The sequence below is a fragment of the Zeus faber genome (assembly GCF_960531495.2).
Source record: "Zeus faber genome assembly, chromosome: 7".
NCBI lineage: Eukaryota > Metazoa > Chordata > Actinopteri > Zeiformes > Zeidae > Zeus > Zeus faber.
This window is the reverse complement of record NC_137203.1, coordinates 7,808,214-7,827,331: the sequence shown is the minus strand read 5'-3', so window position 1 is coordinate 7,827,331 and position 19,118 is coordinate 7,808,214. Positions and strand designations below refer to the sequence as shown.

The 19,118-nt window shown below is 45.1% G+C and overlaps 1 protein-coding gene across 1 annotated transcript in view; it reads right to left on the bottom strand.

Moving 5' to 3' along the window:
* The window catches only part of wdfy3 (WD repeat and FYVE domain containing 3), a gene marked incomplete at its 5' end in the record, with an annotated part of 81,720 nt that overhangs the window by 19,777 nt on the left and 42,825 nt on the right, over positions 1-19,118 (bottom strand). The window contains 20 exon segments of the mRNA XM_080003783.1: positions 265-494; positions 1,847-2,007; positions 3,116-3,215; positions 3,621-3,854; positions 4,039-4,218; positions 5,059-5,196; positions 5,199-5,215; positions 5,393-5,593; positions 9,300-9,517; positions 10,717-10,837; positions 12,021-12,115; positions 13,468-13,629; positions 13,750-13,823; positions 14,093-14,245; positions 14,352-14,542; positions 14,940-15,051; positions 15,494-15,654; positions 16,117-16,348; positions 17,146-17,327; positions 17,695-17,913. Coding sequence (XP_079859909.1) covers positions 265-494; positions 1,847-2,007; positions 3,116-3,215; positions 3,621-3,854; positions 4,039-4,218; positions 5,059-5,196; positions 5,199-5,215; positions 5,393-5,593; positions 9,300-9,517; positions 10,717-10,837; positions 12,021-12,115; positions 13,468-13,629; positions 13,750-13,823; positions 14,093-14,245; positions 14,352-14,542; positions 14,940-15,051; positions 15,494-15,654; positions 16,117-16,348; positions 17,146-17,327; positions 17,695-17,913 — 3,181 coding nt within the window.

The window sequence follows — 19,118 nt, the reverse complement described above, 5'->3', positions numbered from 1 at the left end:
CACACACAAAGTGCTGCAGAGAGACACACTTTAATAACACACACACACACACACTTTAGCGACAAAAACATACTGTAGACGCTGCTAAAGGGAGACAAATTAACCTCACACACACACTGCTGCAGAGACAACACACACACACACACACACACACACACACACACACACACACACACACACACACACACACACACACACACACACACACACACACACACACACACACACACACACACGAACACATCCCCCCATCCTGTGACATACTTCCCACTGTGCAGGCAGATGAAGCAGTGGGCCAGACATGCCACAAAGTCCTGGTCGTGGTTCCCGGGTCCCAGCACCAGGTTGCGGTTGACGGTGAGGACGCGCAGGGCGTCCAGCAGCGCCACCTGCTGGGCGACGGTCTTGTGCGGGCGGCAGAGCTGGAACAGCACCGTCCTGTTCAGACAGTGGTAGATGGAGTCCAGAGACAGGCCCTGGGAACGACGCTTAGACTGGAGAGAGGGGGCGGTATGGAGGAGGGCGAGATAGGTTGAGAGACGGAAGGAGAGAGAGGGGGGAGGAGGGAAGGAGAGAAGGGGTGAGGGTGAGGGGGGTGAGAGAGTGGGGGAGATGGAGAGAGGGCAGTGACAGTGAAACAAGGATCCAAACATCATCACTGTACATCCTCTAACAGTGCTGACGTCTTTTAAATGAAATGACAGTGAGGTTTGACTATTAATAATTTTGCTGTGGGCCCCCTGGACCCCACGTTGAGAACTAATGGTCGAGAAAAATGGATTTAAGTCCTGGAGCAACAAAAGCACTAATAAAGAAAAATACATTTCATGGTCAGAAATCATAATCCTCCAGATTAATCCTTGATCCTGACTCACACAGTAGTTTACAGCTGCAGCCAAACTTATAACAAGAAGAGCTGTGCTTACATAATAATAAAAAGGCCTTAATTTGTACGGTATAGCACCTTTCATACACAACATGCAACTCAAAGTACTCGACATTAACAGAAGGCAACGAAATGACAATAAAAAAGCAAACAAATAAAATATATTTCATAAAAATAAGTCTATAAAATAATGTGTATATACCACACACACACACACACACACACACACACACACAGTAGGAAGCTGGAGATGGGTCACTCAAGTCCTTAATGAAATTACAGGCATATCCAATTTCTGGTCTTCTGAGTTCAAACACCAGACAAGATGGATGCCGGGCGGGGTTGATTTAATCCTCACTTGGTTCATTGGTCGCATTAGGACCCTTCACATTTCTCAGTGTGGCCTCCTGTCTGCGCTGCCAGTAACATGAAGCCCTCCGACTCCCAGTGGCTTTGCTCCGGCTAGAGCAAAGCCACCGGATCAATGCAGGAGTGATTTAGACTAGGGGTTCCCAAACTGGGGTCTGCGGTCCCCTAGGGGTCCATGAAGGAATTACAGGGCACACCAGCAGAAATATATTATTTTATATGTATATACAGTATATCCTGTACAGATACACAATATATTTTCACAAAACAAACGTACTTTGAGCCTTATAAAGATAATGTTATCTGGTTGCTGTTGCTTGTTTCTAAGGTCGGTTACTTATTTAGCCCATTCCTTATTTGTACATTGGCTATTGTAAACTCGCTCCCAAGGGAGGAAAGTCGATTTTGTTTTAATGAGACTATTTTTCTCTAGGAGAAAAAAAAGAAATCTATAAATGCGTCAGAAAAATGTTCAATATCTATACAATTATACAATAATTAATACAATTAGTGGTGATTGATAACGTTAATAAGTAAGCACCACCCCTCCCCCCCCCCCCCCTTCATCATTCACCAGGTGGTACTTCCTACCTGTCCTATGAGCTGCACGATGAAGTCCACCACCTGCTTGGACTCCTTGTTGAACATGCCCTGCCACAGCTTGTCCACCACACGCTGGCTGAAGTAGAAGACGTTGTTGACCAGCGTCTGGTAGCTGCCGCCGCTGCTGATGGGCAGCGAGGCATCTTCACCTGCGGAGGAGGAGGAAGATATGAAGGTGCCGTGACATCAATCGCCCGAGAAATATCTGATCGGACACACGTTAAGTTACTGCATGGAGGAGTCGCTGTGCATCACGAGAGCCCCTTCCCCAGATGGAATCCTTTACATTGCTGGATTATAAATATCCGGAAAAGGCAGCAGTTCATTCCCACACGGCCTCCTTTACGGAGAAGTTCTGTAGGTTATCTGACTCTACATACAGTAGATGACTGTTTCGGATACATTACGTTGTTCTGGCAGGAGAGCTGTCTGATATCACACAAAACCAGGCGACAGAATTTGTTTTTAGACCAGCGCTTCGCTCCCCGTCTCCCTGCGTAACCTTCCCTCCGCTGACTGAGAGGGGACAGAGCCCCTGTCTCCGGACAAAATAACCCCAAACCCAAAGTTATCAAATCAGTGTGAACGTTTTCTTAAACCTGTCCTACACCCTCTGCCTCTGGAGAAGGAACGTTCTACACCCGTTCTCCCTGTCCCTGTTCGGCGCTCGCTCTCCTGCTCCACGCCGGCAGGCAAATTAAGCGCTTCTGCCCAATGTCCCCGCACCGCTAACTCTGAAACACACGTCTAGGGTCTGAGGGGCATTTTTAAGGAGAAAAACAATAACAATTGAGAACGTAAAGACCTGTCTCTGTAGAGACTGGACGTGTTCCGTTTCCCGTCCTTGCAGCCGAGCTCCACGGTTCGGCTCGACCTCAACATTTTTCCGAATGTTTCCTTTTTTTCCTCCCCGAAAACAAATACATTTTAAAATATTTGTACTAAATAAATATTGGTAAAAAAACACTGTTTGTGCTTTATTTGGATTAGGCTCCACCCCCTCTTTCCAGAAATGTTACTGCTTCCATCCGCACATACTTCCATTCACAGCCGTTGAGGCAATTTGCCGTAAATAATACTCGGTCGAGAGGGGGAAATTTACGGAACGACTTTTACGGAAAATCGAGGCCAGCTCCCGTTCCCACATGACGTCAAAACCGAACTTGCCGGTAGATTTACGGCTTTAATTGGAAGTAGGAAAGGGGCTTAAATCGTGATTGCGTCGGTATTTGGCTTGAACAGCAGCGGGGGTCGTACCGAGGAGGACGTCCGCTGCCAGCAGGTGCTCCATCACGCTGTCCAGGATGTAGGACTGGAACTCCTTCTGCTGGGTTCTGGTGGAACGCTCCGGAGACGCCTGGAAGGCACAACCAATAGGACGGTTTAAGACTTTGATTGACAGCTGGAAGGTTTCGAGAAAATCCGCTGCAAAATCAGGCATATTTGGATTGCAACAATCACCAAAAAATTATAGTAAAGTAATGCAATTTTCTGAACTTCATAGATTGTTCTAGCTATCTTAATCAGCAAATCTAACCGTTTAAGCTGCAATGTCCATATCATTAATGATGGTTTCTCGAATATTTCTTTGGTGTTAATCAGTTAGAAAAGCACCAACGGTCATCCACAAAGTATCTTCAAATTGTCGATATCGAGGTATTCGTCAAAAAATAACCTCATATTTGATTTCGTCGATATATCGCCCAGCCGTGGCGCTAACTACCGGTTTTCCATAAACAAGCAGTTTTGCTCCCTGTCTCACCTCCAGCAGCAGGTCGATGACGGGCGTCTGCTTGCTGGCCGGGGTGGTGCACAGGTTGTCCATGATCAGGACCCTCATGAAGTCGAAGACGTACTTCTTAGCCGGGTGGTTGGTCAGGAAGGTCTTGGAGCCCACGTTGCAGTACTCCGACTGGCTGCGGTTCATGCCGGAGTCGGCGGCGAAGGCCTTGAACTCCTCGGTGGGAGACCCCGTCTCGTCGTCCAGGTCGCTGACCTGAGGGGTTTGAGAGCGCCGGAGGAGCGGACCGAAGGAGAAATGTATAAAAAAGGAGCTGGGAGTTATTTTTCCTTTGGAGCAGTTGTGATATACAACATTTTTTCCCAGTCGATTTGAAACTTGATTCGGTTGTCACAGAAATGTAAATCCATTGAAGTCGTTAAACACATAAATGCCGTACCATCTCAGAGTAGGGCCGGATGTTGAACGGGAAGACGGTGGCGGCCAGCGAGCACAGGAACTCGGAGCTGTGCCATAGCGGCGCCAGGTCGGGCACGTTGTGGTAGAGGTACCTGAAGAACTGCATGAGGGTGACGGGATACTCCCTGAGCCACGAGCCCTCCTCCTCCGACTGCCACGGCTGCAGGGGAAGCAGAACAGCACTCACAGGGAGCCGGGAGGAAGCGAAGGCCATAGGTACACACACCGTTCCTTTATCCCTCGTGCAATTAAGGTGCTCGGTTTGCACACTGCACCGTAGCACTTCACTTAGTAGCATCTCTTAATGGCCGGATACTGAGCATGGATTACTTGTATGATCTACTGTTCTTATTGTTTGAGCCGCCTTGCGCTGCAAACTAAATTTCCCCTTGAGGGACAATAAAGACCTGAAACTGAACGTAACCTCCAAATGAAAATACATAAAAACAAATACTTGACATTATACACGACCCTCATGAGTCACCACTATTGCACCAGTCCCTCCTCGTTTCACAAGTCCACACTCGCCCACTTGCTGCTTTCTTTGGCTTCACCATCGTGCAGGCAAATTATCTCATTGGCTGTTGGAAAACTGCAGTTGCGATTTGAGGCTTTGACGCACACACACTCGCACGCACGCACGCACGCACGCACGCACGCACGCACACACGCACACACGCACACACACACACACACACACACACACACACACACACACAAGGATTTGGGAAAGACTAGCCCCGATAAAATCAAACATATTTGATTGAATCGTGACATGACCGATTGGGATCGTAGAGAAACAGATTTGAGTCTTTTACTCACACACCGATGACCACCATTCCACCATTCTACAGCACGACTACCCTGGTCTACCACGACTCAGCCCGGGCTCAAAACGTTGCATAACTGTCCTTGAAAATCCCCTAATGTGGCCCTGGCTTAAACCGCCAGGTCACCGCGAACCTATCCTCACGGTGTAGCGTGAGCGGCCGGGACTGACCAGGTTGAGCATGCTGCGCAGCATGGCCAGCAGCAGGAAGGAAGCCTCCGTGCACACGCAGTGGATGGAGCCCACCACCGCTCCGCTGGAGGCCGGCATCCCGAAGATGAACGTCCAGATGGAGTCCAGGTCGAACTGAAACACACAGAGACACACTCTGGGTAATATTTACAAATACGAAATGTATGTGACTGGATAATACTGCACTACACACAGACTCACACAGCCGCCCTGGGAAACATCACGTCTCATGTAAGGTAATTTAATCTCGTCAAATATAGCCTCATCACATCTCATCCTAGGGACACAGAGAAGAAGGTGAAAAGGTGGGTACTAACATGTACCTGCAGGCTGTCCGGCAGCTCCGTGACAGGCTGCTGCAGGAACAGCGCCATCAGCAGGAAGTAGAGCTCGGGCACGTTGGTGTGCTTGGGCAGCAGCGTCTGCATGGCGGGGAAGCCGGGGAAGTGGCAGGCGTCGCGGTTGATCTCCCGCAGCGTGGAGCGCCCGCCGGCACCGCGGCCCACGTTGAAGCCTGGGCCAGGGGGAGGAGACCAGGGGGTGAGGAAGAGAGCTTGACGGCGGCTTTAACGTGTCAAACACGGGATCACAACGAGGCTCAGAATCTGTTTAACTCCAAAGTCTCATTCTGATATCTGGCCAATTCTGACCTTTACAAAAACAAACAATAGAGGAAGGAAATAAGAATAATAACATATATGTCAAAAAAGATTTAAACAAATATATATATATATACAGTATATCTATGAATTTCTCCCTGGGGATTAATTAAGTGTTATCGTATCTTATCTTCTATATAGTACTGATACTAAATTACATTTGGGCTTCAGAGTAATAATGACCTGTAATGATCTAACACACAGGGGAAGGGGTTTCAAACTACCAGCGTGAAGACTAAACTAGACATGGAGCCGGTTCTGCACAGCACAGCAGGTAGAACCTCACACTGTTAAGAAAACTGCAGTTATCAGCTGACATCACTACTCAGAGTGGTCTGCAAAAGCAAGCCAAGTCGTTCTCAAAAGTGCAATTTAGGGAATTTGGAAGTAAGTATCTTAGAAGCAGCCAAGGTTTTCTTACAGGGGAAAGAAAATATATCATCATTTAATAAAATTGAAACAAAAAAAATAAAATAATAATAAGAATAAAATAATAAATAAGAATAATAATAACAAAATTAATAAAAAATATAATAAAAATCATCATCAGGCTGAAATGGTTGAGAACAACTGTGCAAAAATGAAGGTAGGCAGGGGTTTGGGGCCAGGCATGCTAAGCTAACACAGGTAGGGGCTCTGAGACCAACCCATGGCCGTGCGACGCACAAACCGAGCAGCGTTGTGTTTACTGAACGATGGCCAGCTGCGACGCAACACACTGCCAGAGAGAGGAGGGGTGTCTGCGCACACACACACACACACACACACACACACACACACACACGCACAGGCGCACACACGCGCACACACACACACACACACACACACACACACACACACACACACACACACACACACACACACACACGTCATTGTGACCCTCTCAATGCGAGTAGAATGCAGGAAGGAAAGGGAAAGAGATTTTGAAGTGTCCTATACAACAACCTAAATGCAAGATAAACAGCTTAAAACATAAACATAAAAACACATTGTAATCATCAACACTTAGAAAAACAGGATTTTCACCTGTCCTATAACATAAACTAAACTTTACTTGAAATATAATCCAGACCTGCCAACCTTGGGAAGGAATTTAGAGCAGGGAGTCTCTTTGGTGTTTGAGTTGCTGCAGCTAAATGACTCCATCAGTTATTCACACCGTAGCCGTCTCTTAACGAGGATAATCACATCCTATGGAAGATACTACCGCTAACTATATATACTTGTTTATCTTATTAGGATATACACTTTGAAATGCATCATCTTGTAAAGTTACTGAACATGTTCACCAACTAGAGATGCACCGATTGCAATTTCTTGGTTGATTCAGATTTCCGATTAAAAAAAAAAAAAAATCTGACCTGCTGATTCAATTTTGGCTGATTCTGATTTTAATTCAATTGTGTGTTCATAAAAAAATAAAAAATAAAAACATTAAATATATTTTAAATTGTCTTGCGATCATTTGGAGTTTATATACATGAACGGAGAAATCATATTTTCTTATCATTTGGTCTCATGTGGTATATCTACTGAACGCCAATGACAAATACATCATGTGACCTGATCACACTCATGTAACAGAACAGCTGCACATACTGACTAGACTGTAATCAGTTACCACAATAGAGAGATTGCTGAATTTAACACTATGTTTATTATTGTTCATCATTCAGTATGGAAATAGAAATAGAAATAGAACATGAAACTGTTCATTCCAATACAATAAAATACAACATGGAACAGTCACTGAGTTCCAGTAAAATAAAATATGGAACCGTCACCAAGTTGGAGTATAATTCAACCTGTAACTCTCACTGAGTTTTAGTAGAACACAACATAAAACTAACATGGAAATGTCCAGTTTCAACTTCAAATGAAAGTCTCTTTCACTTTTAAGTGCAAATATACCTTACTATAAGATTTATATAATACTTGCCAATATTCCAAAATAAATAGTTATTGTATAAAAGAGTCTCCAAAAAATAAAAATAAAAAATTAAGTCAAATCCACTTGGAACAAACCAGAGCAGATGCTTCGCTGTAGTGACAGTGGTAGATACACAGTCTGCACAATTTTGGAATATTGTCAGACGATAAATTATTTATCCAATCTTTGTTTATCTTGAAGTACCCCCAAAGAGTGACGTTTTCTTTCGTGCTCTTTCTTGAGCGTCAACTACGTTACATTATGTTGTATACAGTACAGTACATGAGCACAGTATCAGGGCTGTATATTTGACCGACAGAGAATCAGATACATCTGACACTGATCCACTGGTCACCGGCCATTGTTTTGTATTGATTGATTGTTTTCCATAATTTAATTACAAAAAAATATTTTTTTTTTTTGCGTCGTTTCAGCTGACATTTCCTACCTGCGTATTTTGACCGGGAATTGCGTGGTGGGTACACAAAATGCGTGCAGGTTGGCAGGTCTGATAATCATTGAAATCCTTCAGAAATTGTATTATTTGTGCATCACCCTCTGAATCCATTTATAATCTCATGCTTGAAACATCCTTTTTTGAGTGTAATAGTAATCTATGATCTATGATAATGATAATCTATGTCTTATAGATTATGGGAAATTTACATTTGAGTTGTGTCCCATAATATTCACTCAACCCTGTCAATTGAACACATTCACCCCTATGGAATATTTGCAACATTCCAAAAGTAATGTGTTCAGCAGGAAGTTGCATCAACTGAACTTCCCGGAGGCCGTGAGAAGAAGTTAAGTAAGTTCTCTCGTTCTTTTTTCTGTAGTTTTACTGATATTGTCTGAGGTCACTCTCCAAGTACAACACCGTTACCAAAATTACAGCTTGAAAGTCATTTTTATTTCAATTTTTTAATTATTAAAATTAAATCATTAAAATGTCTTTATTGCCCTCTAGCCATTAGTGTGGATGCTAGTGAGTCACATGTTGAATATTTGCTAATTCTATTCTGATAATTCAACCTTCTGATAACTACGCCATCTTCAGCAAAGAAACCTTGTTAAAAATGGATAATTAATACCTGTGATGGGTAAACACACTTTCTGTTAAATGCATGTTTTCTTAGATTGGATGTTATTTTTTTTACATAATGAATATTATTTAATGAAGTAAAACATTTAAAGAGTTACAAGTGATAAATGGCACCCTAATTGTGGAATCACCCATTTAGCTGTTACTGGCGTCAAATATCAGTGCATCGTTAATAAATTCACATCAGTGATATGAGACGAGATAAGGGCTGGGATTTTGGTTAACGCAATGTCTTGATACAGTTGAATGTTGTCCTTAAGGAGCGTGACATTTAAGTAATTCAGTTTTCTGAACTTCACAGACTGTTTAAGATGTTCTAATCAATGACCATAATTACCCACATTATTAATGATGTTTCTCTTGAGCGTAAATATTGCATAGACGCATCATAGTCACCCCTTGCAAAGATTAAAAAAAAAAAAAAAAAAAAAAAGATAAATATCTCGGTCTCGGTCAAAGATATGACATTTTGTTAGCAGCACCCAGCGGTGCCAGAAGCCGCAGGTGTCTCCACGGCTTCACTCACCCAGGACTGTGCCGATCTTGTTGGTGAGCACCGAGTCCGTGTGGTCCAGCCAGCCGCCCCCGCACAGGCCCTCCTTGAAGCGGTTCAGGATGTTCTGGTTGGACAGCAGCACCACCAGGATCCACAGCGCCGCCGTCACTGTGCTGGAGTGCACGTGCTCCTCCATGAACATCAGCAGCCAGTCGAAACCCAGCGTCCGCACCAGCTCCTCGCAGGCCCTACAGGGGGCGCCATGGCGGACAAGCCAAGTCAAGCCAACGATTGAACTATGATGCCGGCTTGGACCAACGTTCTTTAAATATACTCTATATGTACCATATACACACAGATCAGCTTCAACATTAAAACCACCACTAATGACAACTAATATTGTGTAGCTCCACCTCGTGCCACAAGACCTCTGAAGGTGTCATGTTGTATCTGGCAGCAAGACGTTAGCAGCAGATCCTTTAAGTCCTTGAAGTTGTGAGGTGGGGCCCCCATGGATCGGGCTTGTTGCTCCAGCACATCCCACAGATGCTCCATGGGATTGGACCCTAACCCCACCCCTCCACATGATGTAGAAGAAAACATGATTCATCAGACCAGGCCACCTTCTTCCTTTGCTCCATGGTCCACTGTTGATGCTCATGTTCCCATTGTAGGAGCTTTCAGTGGTGGACAGGAGTCAGCATGGACACTCTGACCGGTCTGTGGCTACACAGCCCCACCACTTTTGGTAGGTAGTAACTATTGATACCGGGAACACCCCACAAGACCTGTGGTTTTGGAGATGCTCTGACCCAGTCGTCTGGCCATCACAATGTGGTCCTTGTCAAAGTGGCTCAGATCCTTACGCTTGACCATTTTTCCTGCTTCCAACACATCACCTTCAAGAACTGACTGTTCACTTGCTGCCTCATATATGCCACCCCTTGACAGGTGCCACTGGAACCAGAAGATCAACGTTATTCACTTCACCTGTCAGTGGTTTTAATGTTGGGGTTGATGGGTGTATATGGACACATATGTTCGGGCGTCTGCAGGTATCACAGAGCTAATTTAAATACGTAGACATTTTTTTAATAAAGTACTGTAGGTAAGTTCTGTATATTTGGTACAGGACAGAGGTCAGTATTAGGTAGAAACAGCGTTATGGTTATGAACAAGATGATTCTATGAACTGTTATTTAAACAGTTTCATTTATGTCAGATAGATGTGATTTTTTAAGTACGTAAATAAAATATGTTTACTTGGAAATTAACACCAAATAAATCCATAAGACCATTTAATGACTTCTAAGGCCTTATATTTGTAGAATACAATTCAAGCCATTTTGTGATTTAAGGACCTGCAGACGTCCTGGATTTGATTAGATTTTTTATTATTCAAAACACTCATGCTTGGACAGGGTGAGGTCTGGGAGGTGGGGCTCACTGGGCGTTGACGGTGCACTTCTCCTTGGTGTTGAAGAGCAGTTTGAGCAGGATGTCCAGCAGCCTGTTCCGCAGCAGGATGAGGTTGGCCGACAGCAGACCCCCGAAGTCCTCATCGTTACCTAAACACCGCGAGGGGAGGGGGGTCGAGTCACGTCAGGTCACGTTTATTTATGGAGCGCATTACGAAACAACAGGGGTTGACCAAAGTGCTGGGCGAAGAATAAACAAACACAATAGGAGCATAACAGACGGTAAAGACACGGCAGACACGGGGGTAAAAGAACACAGAACCATGGTGTAAAACAAAGCCTGGGTGATCTTCAACGTTTGGCCATTCTTGAGTTTGGGGAATTATGAAGCGGTTCAAGTTCAATTTGAAATAATATGCTCGCAGCGTGTTCATGACAAACGGTTTTGGACAAATGAGCTTGGTCAGAAAAGGGGCACATTGGGTAAAACCTGCAGCATGCCCACTGTCTGCCATAAAGAAGATTTTTGGATTTATAGTTATAGATGTACAAACATCGTAGTCATCACACCTTTTCTACGAATTTCAATTTAGACAGTTCTGATCACTGTGCACATATTTGTATATACAAATAGCCTAGTCCATACTATCCGTATCTTATCTATTTGAGTCTTATTTTATTTTTATTTTAATTATATTTTTCTATTCACTAACTGCATTACGTTTTAGGAATCAGTTCGTTTCAGTTAGTTGCTAGGTAGGAATTAGGTTAGCTATTATGTTCGGTTTAGTAACTATTGTGCATAATCTCCGGGTGCGTTGCAAAGACATTTCACTGCTTATATGTATGAAAGTATGTATATGTGACAAATAAACCTCTTGAATCTTGAATTATGTTCTCCCCTTCTCTATATACTGTATATACAGTATACATTTATGCACTATACAGATGTCTGGATGCTGTTTAGTTTTGATACTGTACAATAATATATATATATTTATATATATATATATATATATATATATAGTGTAACGTGTATAATTATTCACCCTTTGACGAGCCACTCCCTCCAAAATGCTCCTGCAGCAGACAGTGAGCATCGTATATATTTCACCCAATGACATTTGTGGCTTGTTCTTAGGAAATCCATTTAGTTAAGACGATGTGAGCATAACATCATTAAAAATGTATATCCTGGGCCAGAGACAAGGCAGACACAGCAGATGAGCTGCGTCTGCGTCACCTGCATGTAGCTCATCTGCGGCAGCTCAAAGTGGCTGTCCCCCCTGAACGTGGAAACCAAGAGTGGATGCTTCTTAATAACTGTAACTACCTCCGTCAATCTTCTCCTCGTTGTTGATCTCCATGACAACAAACTTCTCGCACACGGCGAACGTGGGCAGAGTGGAGGAGATGAACTGGCCAAACCTGTCAGGCGAAACACGTGCGCGCGTGTACACACACACACACACACACACACACACACACACACACACACACACACACACACACACACACACACACACACACACACACACACACACACACACACACACACACACACACACACACACATCTTGTTTCTTATCCTTACATGGTTATGTTTTCATCTTTTCAGCCCATCCTATTGGCTCTTAGGTTGACTCATTTTTGAAAGGCTCTATTTTTACTTTTTTGAATGAAGGGTAATATTGATGCTAATTTTAAAGTGGCAATCCGTAAAGAACAAATTCCATATATGGTGTTTTTTAGCTGGTGCTTTACAATAAAAAAAACATTCAATGAACGTCAATGTGTAATCTCATGCATGTACTGCTCTATTTACTGTTTCCATTGTTCCGCATTCAGCCTAGAAAAAATAAAACTGCCTCTCCCCCGTTCTTTTTATTAGCTGGTATTATAATTGGCAATTAAATTCAAAGCAATTTGAAAACGAATCACCCTGGAGCTTCTTCGCATCACCTTACAAGCGCTTTGCAAGTAAGCACATTAAAAAAAGAAAGACCAACATCTCTCTGAGCGTGCAGGTTAATTATGTGTGCTCGTAAGAAGAAACAAATGAGTGCACGTGTTCGCCTCCTCCTCCTCCTCCTCCTCTGACGATCAACCTGACACGGTTCACACAAGATGGACGCCTGCTTGTGCATATAACTCCGTTCTATCTGTGGAGTTTGATTGCTTGTTGGTGTGTGTCCACAGAACGTGTTGGCATGGGTAAGCGTTTGTGTATGTATGCCTCTGTGTGTATGTGCATCGTTGTGTGTATATAGAAGTGTGTGTTGTGCCTGTACGATATGATTATAGAGTGTATGTGTGTATATGTACTAAATGTATAACTCAGTAGGATGTCATAGTGGTTTGTAAATCCATATCGTGCAAAGCAATGCAGCAAAGGAATGATGGATTCCTGAAATTCCCCCACGGGAAATCAATAAAGTACCATCTTATATATAAGATGCACGCACGGATACATATATTTTCGATTTTCGATTACGCTTGAAAGCTTGGTATAAAATAGCATATTTATAAACTGCCCATGTGAATACTATTTTATTGTTTGTCGTTTTCCATGTGCATTAATTTCTCGCTTTTCAAATGGTGACTATTGTTTAGTTTTGTTTTGACTGAGCACTTATGCTTTAAAAAACTGCTATATTGCTTTGTAAATTATATATGTATATATACACACACACAAATAAAAAATAATTAATAAAATACCATCTCATTTTATCTTGATGAAAAAGTATTTTATTAATTCCGCGTGGTATGTGATGCCCTACCTGAGCAGGTCGTAGGGGTTGGGGAATCCTTGCAGCAGCAGACTGAGCACGTTGCTGATGGCGGCGACGGTCGGCTGCGACAGGGAGCCGTCCCTCAGCGTCAGCAGCAGTCGGGGGATCAGCTGGAACTCACGCAGCAGCTTGGCGTTCTTTGCCGCCTCGCTGGGTCGGGGGGGTGGGGGCAGGAACGGTCAGTTGATAGTTCAGTGGCTCAAACAGAGGATGTTGAGGAGGAAATGACCGTACAGTAATTTAGTTTGTGATTTGTATTCCTACACGTACCTGGACTCCGTGAGCAGCTCAATGAAATGCTCGAAGAGCGACAGGTGGAGCTCGTAGGGAGCGTGGAGCCACACCTGAGGGAGAGCAGGGCACATTTAAACAGAAAGTGGCACGTAACAACGCATGAGCCGCCATCTCGGCCATAAAAGACAAGATAATAGCAGCTGCAAACAGCACCTTTTTTACCTGCTTCTGATATAACGCTTATTATTCCATTTGAAAAGGTGGAATCCACCAGCAGGAAAACGGTCAGGGGTAACGTAACGTTTGTGTGCTGACAAGTCAACGGAATCAATGACACCCAAACCCCAAACGGTGGTTGACCTTTGACCCCCCCATTTACCTCGAAGTCGCAAAGCAGGTCCTGGAAGGCGGTGGAGTTGGGGATGATGGAGGTCTCGTGGCCGCTGTCCACCGTGCCCACCAGGGAGAAGGTGAGGTGCAGGATGTGGCTGTTGAGCAGGGAGCGCTTCTTCTTCAGCAGCATGGCCAGCAGCTGGGGTGCACGGGGAGGGTTTACGGTGTGTGTAGGTCGGGCTTGTGTGAACTACTGTGGATGTGATCCGTGTCTCACCCGGTTACCGCCGTCCCCCGTCGCTCACCTGGTATCCTTTGATTCGCTCCATCTCCTTGCTGGCCAGCGGGTTGCTCTTCACGACGCACACCAGGGCTTTGACGGCGGCGTACAGGCCCTCCACGTCCGACGCCATGGCCACCAGCCCCAAGATGGCCGCCGCACCGCCCACGTACTGCAGGTTGGTGGCCACGGGCTTGGGCATGAAGGCCCGCACCCCTAGAGTGGAGAGAGGGGGGAGGGGAGAAGAGCGACAGAGAGATTTTAGTGTGCGGTGACCGGGGACCCAAGAACGCTCCCGGAGGACCACCACAACTGTTTGATTTTGGAAAGTGAGGAATTGCAATACAAGTTTGTTATCGAATATTTCAGGTGATAGACAGGGCAGCCCAGAATCCACAGCCTCAGAAACTCCCATTAAAATAACCCAACGCAATAACGAAGGCCAAAGGCGACCATGGGGTATTTCATATTTAGAGAGATTTATAACACCTTTAATGAGTTCATAGCAAAACTGTAAGATACAGCGACATTAGCTAAGGAGCTCAACGCTCATCCAGTGTCTGGCTTTCGTTCTGGTGTCCATGCGGCTGCAGCTTTTCTGTCCCTCTTTTACCTAAATATCCGATGACGGCGGCTCCTATGGTCCGAGCCGGGCCGCTCAGGTGTCCTGCGGCGTTGTGGATCAGCTTGACCGGGGTGGCGTTTTCGTGAGAGGAAACAGCCAGCTGCACAGGAAGAGGAGAGAAGCCGTCACATGGAGACAGAAGCTGAGCTGGGACGTAATGCCACAGATTGGAACATTGCCAGTTGCAACAGTAGAATGGACCATTTGTTCAGCAGCATCTTTATTAGGATTATAATAATGATATATCTGTAGACATCATTTGTATTGGTGGGCCTTCAATTGCTAGAAAGAAAAATTGCAATGTGCACTTTTCCGCTGCTGGAGGGAGCACTAGTCTTTGATAACTTCATTAAAACAAATGAAAAAATGTAAAGTTCGAAGAAAAAAAATTAAGAAAAAGGCCGCACACACACACACACACACACACACACACACACACACACACACACACACACACACACACACACACACACACACACACACACACACACACACACACACACACACACACACCAGTAAAATGAGCTCGCTACTGGTCTCACCTGCTTGGCGATGGCCTTGCTGTCCAGTTTATTGTAAACCTTCCTGATCTTGGCGACGGTGAGCGAGGACACGGAGAGGGCGTAGAGGCTGAAGGACACCTTCTCCTCTGGGACAAGAGCAACAGAGGACAGAGGAGAACCCTCCGTCTTAGAGTCCTTACCTGGAGGGGAGGAGGAGTAGTCAGTCAGAGAGACAGAGAGACAGACAGACAGACAGACAGACAGACAGACAGACAGACAGACAGATAGACAGACAGATAGATAGATAGATAGATAGATGGTCACGGTTCAGTTCAATTTAAGACGGTGTATTGGTAATTGTTTTTATTTATCATTCAAGTAGGATTATAATTGTGGGCTCTTTAGACATTAAACACAATTGAGACCCGACCAATCATCAAGGGCGGCCTCATAACACAGAAATTTACACAAAAATAGGAATAAGGGTCCGGCTGAAACGGCCTTAGCAGAATGGCAGAACATGTTCCACTTTTCTGATGCTGGTATTTGCGTACTCTGTGTACTGTGAGCCTAGAACCTGGTATTCCGTGCCGGTGCACAAAGCATGTGACTGCCTGCCAGTGACTCAGGTTTCCAGTTCATTCTAGTTTTCTACCACTCACAGGGCAGGTAGACGGCTTGGACGCTGCCCACGTAGTTGGGTCCCAGTTCGTAGATGGCGGCCACGCTGGCGGCGGGCAGCACCTCCTCCAGGAAGTGGCTCGGCCCCAGGCGCCACACCAGGCTGGAGATCTGGCGCTGCGCCGGGGGCGTCCCGATGTAGCCGTACACCGTGCTCACCACAGGGGGGTTGGCCGAGCCCGAGCCCCCCGGCGCACTGTGCACATAGTGGAGCTGGGGGGGGGGGCGAAAAGAGCGGGGTCATTTTTAACAGAACGGGCCTGGAAGATGACTATTTCTGATCCGATGCCAAGTCAGTTATGTCTTGCACAAACACACACTCGAATAACAACAGTTACCACATGAGAAAAATGAATCTGATCTTATCAGCAGCTCTAACAGGTGAGCTCTCTCTCTCTCTCTCTCTCTCTCTCTCTCTCTCTCTCTCTCTCTCTCTCTCTCTCTCTCTCTCTCTCTCTCTCTCTCTCTCTCTCTCTCTCTCTCTCTCTCTCTCTCTCTCTCTCCTCTCTCTCTCTCTCTCTCTCTCTCTCTCTCTCTCTCTCTCTCTACTCTAAATGCAACGTGAAAATCCAGGACTTTTCCATGTCTAAATTCCAAAACTTCACATCCTACAAAATCAGTAATCCTTGACTTGAGTAAATGGATAAATAACATCAGTTAGATATTTCTTGTTGGTATGCATTCAATATGTTTAAGTCTAACAAGGAATATAAAAAGAATGTACATAAACAAAAATAATTTACTGTATATCATCGTAAGTGAAATGCACCCTAACCAGCAAGACAATTTAAAATAACTTATTCCTATGTCAAATACAGCAAGAAAAATGTTAAATGCAATCTAAATTATGTGATATAGCCGTAAAACCCCAAACAGTCAGTTGGCCTTTCCTTTTCTGGAACTCAATTTCCAAAATTGCTTGACGTTGCAGTAATTCCATGACCTTTTGGCAAACACCGAATCTCAGCATGTTCAGACTGTGAACTGTGTCGCGCAGGTGTCCGTCCTACCTTGACGTTGCTGAGCAGCTGCCCGTCCAGGTAGAGCGTGGCCATGCTGTTCTTCAGCATGCCTTTACTCATCACCAACACTAGGTGGTGCCACTGGCCCTCGGCGATCAGGTCGCCGCAGCGGAAGCGAGCGCAGCACGGCAGGATCTCGTAGAAGGACGACTCCTCGCTCCACTCGTCCGCTGTGGGGACGGAGAGCGGGAGAGAGAGTGAGTTGTCAACATGAGGAGTTCTGCAGGTATATACTGTATATAGGGGGGCAAAAAAGCCCCAAAAAAATGTAATATAATTAAATCTAATCCTATCCATTAGATCCAATATAAACCAATCTTGTGTAATCTAATTAAAAAATTATACAAACAAATGCAGTGCAATCTCGTCTAATCTAATACAACTCCATCAGATTTTATCGGATATAATTTTTTCTAATCTAATCAAACCGGATATTATAGAATTAATCTGTTCTAATATCAATATAATACAACTAGATCCAATGAAATGTAATCCAATATAATACAGTGCAATGAGATTTTCATATTGCTCCCTCACAATATGTGTGCAGCAGCTCCTCCTTGGTGGACACGGTGAGCGTCCGGTCTTTGGGCGACAGCACCATGGCCAGGCAGACGTAGTGCTGCTCGGAGGCCGACGCCCGACGCACCAGGGTGAGGAGGCGCACCGGGTGCGACTGGGAGGGCGACCCGAAACGCTCCACACAGAACCAGCTAGAGTAGGTGAGCCCTGAGGGAGGAGGAAACAAGCGCTCCCCTGGAGAGAGAGAAGGGAGGGAGAGAGAGAGAGAGAGAGAGAGAGATCGATCAGAATCAGTGAATGCGAAGTGTTTCACTGCCTCACATTATGTTAAATTGGGGCTTTTGGTGAGACTTATTCCAATATAAAAAATGTAAAGTATCTTATTTGGGTCATTTTTTGGCTTCATTATAGAGCGCTAGGAAACAGGAAATATTGGGGTAGAGAGAGGGGGAGACATGCAGCAAATGACTGCAGGCCAGATTACTTGAGCCGCTGCGGGGCGTTTAGCCTACGTGGATACGTGCACTTGCTGTTTGAACCACCAGGATGGCCCTAAATTTTTTAATCACAAAAACATCACAAGATTCTTCAAATTAAAAATAGGTCGGCAGACAACACGTTCTGGTCTCTCCTACCACAACACGCCGTGATGTTTGCGTCTCGGTGTTATTGCATCTGATTCGTGGCGCGGATTACACGGTGGGTTTAGTGTAACACCCCGTCTGATTAGCTGAGGTGACCAAAGTCTTTGGCATCAATGTCACACCATGACTCACTGGCCAAACCAACCGGTGTTTGTGTAACAGGGATTGTGATTGGCTGAGCTCCGGCTCTGGGCTCTTGACACCCAGAACTTTACCAGAGTTGACAGTGTATGAAGACAGAAACAATGATGTTACTGCTCGAGGCCGCGCCGCAGGGACAAAATGACACACACACACACACACACACACACACACACACACACACACACACACACACACACACACACACACACACACACACACACACACACACACACACACACACACACATACATATGTGTGTACAGTACATATCAGAGGGAGCCGGCTGTGTGTGTGTGTGTGTGTGTGTGTGTGCGTGCGTGCGTGCGTGTGTGTGTGTGCGTGTGTGTGTGTGTTTGTGAGGGGTGGATCTGGGATAAGATGAGGAATGAGCTCCACCATGATGTCATCCTCAAATATGGGTCAGGAAAAGATAGAGGGAGAACGGGAGAGTGAGACAGAGAGATGAGACAAATGAACAACAGGGTGTGGAGGAGTGGAAAAAAACGAGAGGAGAAGGAGAGAGAGGCTTACCCGTTAAGATGGAGTGGATAAAAAAAGAGAAAGCAACGTAAAGAAAGGAGAGGAGGAAGTGAGGGGAATTACGACGGGGGGAAAGGTGAGGGCGAAAGAGGGAATTGGGTTGGGGGGAAA